The 10,386-nt window shown below is 44.7% G+C and overlaps 1 protein-coding gene across 1 annotated transcript; it reads right to left on the bottom strand.

Moving 5' to 3' along the window:
- smim13 (small integral membrane protein 13) lies at positions 1–4,690 on the bottom strand. Its single transcript, XM_061742013.1, has 2 exons — positions 4,281–4,690; positions 1–1,610 (listed from the first exon to the last, which is right to left on the bottom strand). The coding sequence occupies exons 1-2, from the start codon at positions 4,354–4,356 to the stop codon at positions 1,420–1,422; spliced, it is 267 nt and encodes an 88-aa protein (XP_061597997.1). The 5' UTR covers positions 4,357–4,690; the 3' UTR covers positions 1–1,419.
- Positions 4,691–10,386: the final 5,696 nt, after the last annotated feature.

Genomic DNA, 10,386 nt, shown 5'->3' with positions numbered 1-10,386 from the left:
ACAACTCCCCTCATGCAGCGACAGAGCACAATCAACTTCCTGTTGGCTCATCGTCTGGCTACTCATCTTGAAAGGATCCTGAGATGATTGGAGGTGGATTTTTCTCAACCGGTGGGTCCAGCTGCTGATGATCTAGAAGGAGGTTGGAAGCCTTCAGCAAGAAGGATGAATCAATAATAATTAATAATCAACAAGGATGATTATGCTCTGTTAGGTCTTTATTTACAGTGAGCTGTTTGACACCATAAACTTTGACTGTCAATCAAAAGACCACACCCCTAACTACGCATACATTTGTGCCTTTTTTTGTTTTGTGTTACTAGATGAGGTTATAAATGCGTTTACTTCTACTGGAAGGAAACAAATGCATTTTATCACGGAGGTCAATGGAGACTTGCTCAGTTTTTTAACCCCAGTGGTCAGCAGAGGAACTGCACTCTTCTTCACCTCCTGGATTGAGTCAGCAACCCTGTAGCTGTAAGATTCAGCAACGTGGCCCTCTAGTGGGACAAGGTGGCATTACAAGCCGAGCCAACCAGCCCCGCTCTTTAGCGCTATATTCCCTTGTGTGGTCAGAAGTAATACTGCTACATAGAGATGCTTTAAAGAAAACACAAAAAATAAAATCACAGCTGATAGAAAAGCAGCAGGTTTGTAGGACCTGTACGATGAAGATAAGTGAATTACACAGAGACCACCTTAAACCGATGCTGCAGTGGACAAAAAACCCTGCAGCCGGATACACCGGGAGGTCATGTGACTAACAGTGGCTGCCGCTCAGGCACTGATACAGACGGAGGCACGGGGATCAGGAAAGGGTTCAGAGGTCACCCAGGAGTTTTACTGGTACAGGAGGTCAGCTGACGATGTGCACAGCTGCACCTGGCTTGAACCTCATATACATATATATATAAATATGTATATGTATGTATATGTTGGGGGAGAAGGACTTACTAGGGCTTGTTTAACAGAAGTGGAACAAAAGCAGTCACTCATCATTGACAGCCCCAGGGTCGGAGGACCTTACAGAACAAAACCAGACAGCACTGGACACTCCTTCATTGCACTCATTGGTGTTTTTCAGGAGAAAGCTTTCAGTTGTTACATCACTGCTTCAGTTTTGAGTTCATCCCCCGTCTGGAGGCCACCTTTGTTTATAAGTTACCCATCTGCGCTGGGCGGGGTCCTCACCTCGACTAAAAACACACCATTACAGCCTGAGAGCTGTTTCTCTTGAGGACCACTGAACATATAGAAGCAGACAAACACGGGACATAAAGATTGGACAGCATGGTTTCAGAGATGGCTTTTCCCTTTGACCCAGGAGGTCTGCCTGGTCAGTGTAAAGTGTCCTGGTGAGGAAGAGAAGGGTTCGTCATCCTCGTGTCGTGTGGCGTCGGTGGGGCGTCACGTTTTTGTCTATGTGGTGCTCTCTGGAGACGGGACTCTTTGGCGAGCGCTCCGGCTTCGGCTCCGCGTCGTGACGCCGGCCGTGCGTTCGCTCTTGGGTTCGGACGGTTGGGTTTCGGCCTGCGGAGTTCCGGCGTCCCCGATGAGCTCGCGCAGGAACTTGAACTTGGACAGGAAGAGCTGCCAGACGACATACCACCCTGGGAAGAAGAAGAAGAAGAAGAAGAAGAGGAAAATTGAAACCACAAACACACTCCGACTTCACAAGTACCGACTCCGTATGTGGACAGCTGAACAGAACAGATCCATCACTAACGTCCTCCCTCCTCCAGATCAACACTTCAAAGTATCTTCTGACACAGACGCCGGGTTATTGGACCACATTCTGAGAAAATCAAAGTCACTAATCTTTGAAACATTTGGAATATTTCGCTCAAGAGACCGTAGAACAAGAATTAAAAACGCCCCCTGTGACGTCACACACCAGATTCCTGAAGAGTGCCTTTGAAGCCTTTGTCCGCCTGGTATGGGTAAGTCCTGCCGGAAAGATCCTAACATGATTCTTCAGTAGATGGACCCATCCCAGAGGAGCAGCCGAGCTGCCCGTGAATATTTAAAACAAAACTTCTCTTTTCAAACCCTGTTTGGTGGCAACATCAGAAATAAAGCGTGCTCTGAGCTAAGCTTTATCCTCGGACCCTGGTCATCTGAGCTCATCACTGGTTAGATTTGCTGTCAATCATCAGCCCACACCCCAACTTTATAAAATCTTATCTAAGGAGTATACAAAAAAAATCAGTGAAAACATGTCGTGGATATGAAACGTAGTTATGGCGACCAGAACTGTTTTTTGTAGTAGTCTATAAATATATTTTTGTCTGCTGGAAAGTGCATGGCTCCACCTCCATAACCAGCTACTGCAATAAAACCGCAAACGTGGTTAAAAAAAGTGTACTTTTTTACTGTATTCATGTGGTATTTACACCGAATTATGTCACAGCCACTTCATTAAAACCTCAAGAAATCGATTAAACTTTTAAAAACTGTACAATCCGTGTTCTCTAAGATGTTAGTTAGCTGTAGTTTAGTCAGGTTACAGAAACAGTGCAGCGTGTTTTCAGACCGTGGAGATGGTCCAGACCTGCTGGTAGAGGTTATTTCAATTCAATAATAGATGCTATTTATATAGCGTCTACCACAAAAGAAGTTGTCTCTAGGATCTTTCCATAGACCAGAACATGACCCAGAGCAATTATTACATAAAAATAAACACTGGCAGGTAAAAAAAAAATCCATTGCTGTTCCGGAGCAGTTACAGAGTCGTTACGGAGCAGTTATGGAGCAGCTACGGAGTAGTTCCAGAGCAGTTACGGAACAGTTAGGGAGCATACATGGAGAGGTTACGGAGAGATTACGGAGCAGTTACAGATTACGGAGCAGACACAGTTACAAATAAGTTAGGGAGAGGTTACGGAGCAGTTACGGAGATGTTAGAGAGCATACATGGAGAGGTTACGGAGCTGTTACAGATTACGGCGCAGATACAGAGCAGTTACGAAGAAGTTAGGGAGAGGTTACGGAGCAGTTACGGAGATGTTACGGAGCAGTTAGACAGCAGTTACGGAGCAGTTAGACAGCAGTTAGAGAGAGGTTACGCAGCAGTTACAGAGCTGTTACGGAGCAGTTGCTGAGCAGTTACAGAGAGGTTACGGAGCAGTTACAGATTACAGAGCCGTTACGGAGCAGTTACAGATTACAGAGCAGTTACGGAGCAGTTACAGATTACAGAGCAGTTACGGAGCCGTTACAGATAACAGAGCAGTTACGGAGCCGTTGCGGAGCAGTTACAGATTACGGAGCAGTTATGGAGCTGTTACAGAGCAGTTACAGATTACGGAGCAGTTACGGCGCCGTTATGGCAGTTACAGAGCTGTTATCAGAATCAGAAAGGGGGTTTATTGCCAAGTTTCTCAACACACACAAGGAATTTGTTGTGGTGATTGGTGCAATACAGTAAAATTAAAGTAAAATTAAAAATAAAAATAAAAAATAGAAATACGGAGCAGTTACGCAGCTGTTACGGAGCAGTTACGCAGCTGTTACGGAGCTGTTACGGAGCAGTTACGCAGCAGTTACGCAGCTGTTACGGAGCAGTTACGGAGCAGTTACGCAGCTGTTACGCAGCTGTTACAGAGCAGTTACGCAGCTGTTACGGAGCTGTTACGGAGCAGTTACGCAGCTCTTACGGAGCAGTTACGCAGCTGTTACGGAGCAGTTACGCAGCTGTTACGGAGCAGTTACACAGCAGTTACGCAGCTGTTACGGAGCAGTTACGCAGCTGTTACGCAGCTGTTACAGAGCAGTTACGCAGCTGTTACGGAGCTGTTACGGAGCAGTTACGCAGCTCTTACGGAGCAGTTACGCAGCTGTTACGGAGCAGTTACGCAGCTGTTACGGAGCAGTTACGCAGCTGTTACGGAGCAGTTACGCAGCTGTTACAGAGCAGTAACGCAGCTGTTACGGAGCAGTTACGCAGCTGTTACAGAGCAGTTACGCAGCTGTTACGGAGCTGTTACGGAGCAGTTACGCAGCTGTTACGGAGCAGTTACGCAGCTGTTACGGAGCAGTTACGCAGCTGTTACGGAGCAGTTACGCAGCTGTTACGGAGCAGTTACGCAGCTGTTACAGAGCTGTTACGGAGCTGTTACGCAGCTGTTACAGAGCTGTTACAGATTACGGAGCAGTTACGGAGGAGTTACGAATAGTTACGCTGCAGTTACAGATTATAGAGCAGTTAGACAGCAGTTACGGAGGAGTTAGAGATTACAGAGCAGTTATGGAGCTGTTACGGAGTAGTTCCAGAGACTCACCACACAGCATGAAGAGCAGCGCGAAGAACAGCGCGGCCACGATGACCAGCAGCGTGAGGCCGAGGCTCTGCCACATGTCCGCGGCCCAGGTCTCTCCACGCACCGGTCCGGCTGGGGCCCTGCTGGGGTCCGGCTGGGGGGCTGATCCTGCGGGGACACCAGCTAACCCAGGCGGCGGAGCATCGCAGACCTTCACCGGCCTGTTATCCGGGGCGAGCAGCGACCCTGCGGGCTCTCCTGCGGGCTCTCCTGCGGGCTCTCCGCGGGACCAGCGCGGCCGGGCGGGGCGGAGGACGGGGCCGGCGGCGGGAACTGGTCGGAGCCGGTCGGAGCAGGCTGGAGTCCCGCTGGTGGACGCTACATTGCTGACGGAGTCGGAGACTCGGGGCAGAACCGTTACCGGGTCAGGACAACAACACTGGCGTCAGCAGTATTCAGACTGAGGCTGCGCGGGCCGCAGGGACTTGTGGGTAATGTAGTTTAATTCCCGCCGCAGACGTCGCGTCTAGTGGGTCATTGTGGGGTCATTACTGTTTACTGAAGCATACAAAACTGACCTGCTGTACTCTACTGCCCTTATTTTTTAACAACTTGTGCTTTTTATTATTTCACCTCTTTTCTTATAATTTGATTTCATTTTATTTGTTATCTAAATTAAATACTTTTTGAAAACCGTGCAAAGTTATGGATATGCCCTGAATGCAGTTACGTAGAATTCTCAAATCGGTTTGATTCACCGCACGAATTGTTACAGATTACTTTGTAATTCTGTATTTGACCCGGTCTTTGTACATTTTGACCGTATAGAAACGTAATTCTTGCCATTTAAGAATGAGATGTGTACCTGTGGTACTCTACTGCCCTTACTTTTTAACTACTTGTGCTTTTTATTATTTTACCTCTTTTCTTATCATTTTATTTGTTATTTACTGTTTAATTGTTTCTTGCCAATTTTAATGTTGATGTAAAGCACTTTGAATTACCTTGTGTTGAATTGTACTATACAAATAAACTTGCCTTGCCTTGTAACTTCCATCCATTCATTTAATTTACCTGTTTCTATTCGGAGTTTGGAGATCTGCTGGAGCGTCATTCTCTTTGCTAACTTCTTAAATATTTTGATTTAAACATTTGATACTACAACTACATAAAATTGCCATATTGCTGACAAATATTCACATGTCATAAAATAATATTAATGTTATTAAAAATTAGCCTTAACCACATAAAAAAAACACTTAATGGGTGGAAACTGAGACATTTTACCATATCATATATCAAATTACAGGTTTTAGAACAATATATACGCCCATCTTCCAACATAACCTAAAATCTCTTCTCGAGAAGGACTTGCATCTTTCAGCAAGACGATGTTTAACTACATGCTGCATCCTTTACAAAAACACAGCTTCGTAGTAGACGAGTCCAGGTGCTGAACTGTTCTTCCTGAAGTCCAGACCTTTAACCAGCTGAACATTTGGTTAAAAATATTTTTCATGAAAGGAAAATACAACACAAGCCAGTAATGGGTTGATAAATCAGGTCTGAAACAGACAGGCAGAAACTTTAAAACTCCCATAAAATGATCTGTTTCTGTTTGCATCTATTCTTCTAATAGAGAGCACAAAGCTGAGCTCTCCAGCATTGACTCTCCAGTGTTGCTGTTCATAAGTAGATTTATTGTACATTTTGCTTTGTATATTGTTGAAAAGTAAAAATCAGTGAGAACATGCGTAATAATGACTGCCAGTTTCTAATGTGTAGTTTTTGCAGATGTTCTTCCAGCAGGAAGGTGGACAACCTTCACCAGACCCTTGTGGTTGCCAAGGAGCTACCACCGGCTTACTGGTCTGAATCAAATCCAAAACTACAGAAAACTGCAGTTTCTCTACTGGACCAGGGAGGTACGGCACCGCAATATATCTTTTGTGCCTGTTCTCTTCTTACATACTGACCTCTGGATCCGGATCCAGACCTGCAGTTCCTCTACTGACCACCAGGGTCTGGATCCATTGGTGACCTCCATGTTAAAATGTCCATACATAAAATGTCTCCATAGATTTCACATCCATAACAACACACACACACACACACACACACACACACACACACACACACACACACACACACACACACACACACACACACACACACACACACACACACACACACACACACACACACACACCAGAGGTGTCAAGTAACGAAGTACAAATACTTTGTTACCTTACTTACTGTAAGTAGAAATTTTGGTTATCTATACTTCACTGGAGTAATTATTTTTCAGACCACTTTTTACTTTTACTCCTTACATTTTCATGCAATTATCTGTACTTTTTACTCCTTACATTTTAAAAACAGCCGTGTTACTCTATTTCATTTCGGCCTTTAAAAAAAAACTATCCAGTTAAATTGCTCCATCTGGATAGAGTGAATTTGGTTGTGGTTGTTTCAGATGTTCTTGTCCAGTTTTGTTCTTACATCCGTTCCCTCAGATTTCTGCAACTAAACTTGGATGTACATTCCAATAAAGGTTAGGATAAATGATAACATGCCTCTGAAGTTTGACTTTTTGCACCATTACAATACTTATAGGGAACTAGTCATCATATCTCCTGCTCTCTGAAACACATGTTAATGCTCAATAGTACACATATATGGTTCTTTAATATATTTGCATTATACTAAGATGCATTCATTTTCAATGGCTTTTGTCCTTAATGGATTTTTTCCCCCTACATTACTTTTACTTTTATACTTTAATTAGTTTTAAAACCAGTACTTTTATACTTTTACTTGAGTAAAAAACTTGAGTTGATACTTCAACTTCTACAGGAGTATTTTTAAACTCTAGTCTATACTTCTACCTGAGTAATGAATGTGAATACTTTTGACACCTCTGACACACACACACACACATACATACACTGTTCTTGGAAATGAGTGCATAATTAGGGCCTGGTCTTTTTGTTGTGGAAAAACCAGCTAAACGTCTTTAACAAGTTCTTTCCAACTAGGTCAATAACTGGACTGAAACTGAGGGTCCAAGTTACCTGGAATAAGACGAGAGATGATCCAGATGTTTAATTAAACAGTTGCATGCAATTTTAAAGCGTAGAGGATGATTCATTCTAGTAGACAAAACATTGGTGTTCCCAACGCTAATCTTTGTCTGGGCAGGGTAGCAGTCTGCACATTTAGTCGGCCAAGGCTATACCCTGCTGCTCTCAGCAGTTTGGGCTTCATCAAGTATGGGAAATACTTTTTTACAATCACACTTTGGAATGATGGGTGTCTATACTTAATGACTACCTGTCAGCACTTTTTGCTGAACAGCACTTTGTTGACACTGAGCTGCAGCTGCTCAACCACATTTATCTAAAAACACTTCACACTTCATTAGTCAAGTTATACCAGTTCTATGTAGCTGCCTAGGACTGTAATAACTTGGTGCTGTGCGGTAAGACGGTGACAATGTTTCAACAACACTCTTCAGAAACATTTGGGTCACATCACAGGGGGTTTTCTAGTGTCTGCAGCCTTTACGGAAGGACGGATGATGTTTACATCCAACACTTCAGATCCAACACTTCAGATTCATGCTGAGAAACACAGGCAGCATCTCCTCTGTGTTTATGTCATATACTTGTGCATACCTGTGATGAGTTGTACTTTCTCTATTGAAGCAACCGCAGTATTTGCATATTATCTGACGCTACAGGCAGAGCCACATTCATTTTACGATGTTATTTCAACGTCCTGCCCAGACAGTCTCAGCAAGACTTTGTTCCCCCTGTTCGCGGTCTGTAGAACTGATTTTGAGTAAAAGATGAAAAAATGTTAGTGTTTAAGATCTAATTAGGGACAATAAAAAGTTCCCTTCTCCTACTTCTCAGGTCTGCCCCTTCCTTTTCTGTTTGCAGGCCAGAGCTTCAGGAGCTGCATGCTACCCTGCAGTCCCCGTCCCCCACCTCAGTGTCTGCTGCCTACATCTGCTTGTATAGTCATCCCTGTACTGCACCAGTTAGCCATTGTGTCTGTGTCTCTCCTTTCTCTGTTCTTCATTCTCTCTGTCTGTTTTCTTTTTTCCTGCTCTGTCCAGCTGGTCTTCAGCAGGAGGGTCCCCCTTAAGGCTGAGATATACTTGCTGTTGGTGCTTGCGTTCGCGTCCGTTCGCGTCCGTTCGAGTGCACCACCAACCGCAACGTTGCTTGCATAGTACGCGAGGAGAGCGCGTCGTACTGGCGGTAACCGATTGGGGGCAGGAAGCAGAGCAACAGTTGGAAAAGTGATTAAATATTTAGTAGTAGAGGTAGTAGCAGTAGCAGATTAGAACAACAAACAAGTTAACATGACAATATTGGATGATGTAGGAGATTATAACATTGCTTTGGTTACGATCTCGGCAAAGGAAACGGTGCCAGCGAGTATCTGACCGGGACCAGCTGGTATCTGACCGGGACCAGCTGGTATCTGACCGGGACCAGCTGGTATCAGACCGGGAACCGCTGGTATCTGACCGGGACCAGCTGGTATCTGACCGGGACCAGCTGGTATCTGACCGGGACCAGCTGGTATCTGACCGGGACCAGCTGGTATCTGACCGGGACCAGCTGGTATCTGACCGGGACCAGCTGGTATCTGACCGGGACCAGCTGGTATCTGACCGGGACCAGCTGGTATCAGACCGGGACCAGCTGGTATCAGACCGGGACCAGCTGGTATCTGACCGGGACCAGCTGGTATCTGACCGGGACCAGCTGGTATCTGACCGGGACCAGCTGGTACCTGACCGGGACCAGCTGGTATCAGACCGGGACCAGCGCCACTCGCGGCCAGAGCGAGAACTGCAGGTCGCTACGCGTTCAGTGTCTTTTTGAGAACGTGCACGTCGACGCGTCAAATGAACGCAGGATACACGTGGCGGCCATGATGCGTACGCGGTCTGAACAACAAGTATATCTCCAGTCTTATGATCCAGGTCCTGATCCAGGTTTCTTCCTCTTAAAGGTACTTTAAAGTGCAGCAGCCGCCTCTGAATCCTCCATGAAAAAACAAATCATCAAAGTTCAGAACCTGAAAAACATTTTAAGACACCTACAAATGGCTTCAAATTTTTTAGTGAAGATTTCCTGGATGAGAGGGTGATATTTTTGCTACCTCAACCTGTGGGTACAAATACTGCGTCCAATTTGAGAATCCCTTCGTTCAATTTTTTCTCCCCAAAAAGCACAGTATGACACATTGAAAATATGTATTCTCAGCCTGCAGGTTTGTGAGGACCCATCTAGATTTAAAGAGGGTTACTTGAAAACAGAATGGGTTTACGCTACAAATGAGTCCAATATTGTTTCAGTATTATGGGCCCCAAATAGGTCAAATACTGTATATTGGGCCCTCATAATACCAGTGAACTACAGTAAATGGCCATGGAGGCAAATGTGGAGCTCCCAGTAACATACTCTATGCTCCACACATTAGAAAATTAACCAGTTGGGCTCCACCTAAAAACCATATGAAAACCCTATCTTAGTCAGTATGGGAAAATAAAGGCAGGGGTACCATGGGCGCCGTGGCCAAATGCTTCTGGGACCCATTTTGTGGTCCAGTTTCATCTCATATGGGTCCAACATAGAAATACTGGCTGGGTTGTAGTAACTGAGGAATACCACAAGGCTCTGTATGAGGACATGTGCTCCTCTAACTCTACATGCTCCCCCTCAGTGTAATCTGGTGGTAATTAATACGAATGTCAACTTATATGTAGATGACACTCTTGTGGTCCCAATCAGTATTCTGAGAGATTTTTCTTTTTAATTATTGAGATATGGGCATCATTGACTCTGAACCAAAGACAAAAAAGGGTCATTAAGACCAAAAATAGATTAATGGGTGGGAAGAGCAGACCTGGAAGCCAGCATGCCCACTAATGGTACCTTATACTTGAGTTCAGATGTCGCTGCTGAAACATTTGAAATAAACATTGCCAGAGCCCTCTTAGGCATAAAAACCTTTGTACAAATTGTTGTTTCCACATTTTTAATGAGTTTCATTCATTCATTAATTAATTCCAGACATGCCAAAACCCTTGTTTTGGCATGTCTGG

Source organism: Cololabis saira, chromosome 15, assembly GCF_033807715.1.
Source record: "Cololabis saira isolate AMF1-May2022 chromosome 15, fColSai1.1, whole genome shotgun sequence".
Lineage (NCBI taxonomy): Eukaryota > Metazoa > Chordata > Actinopteri > Beloniformes > Belonidae > Cololabis > Cololabis saira.
Note: the sequence above shows the minus strand (reverse complement) of the source record. Positions and strands in the feature narration are given on the sequence as shown.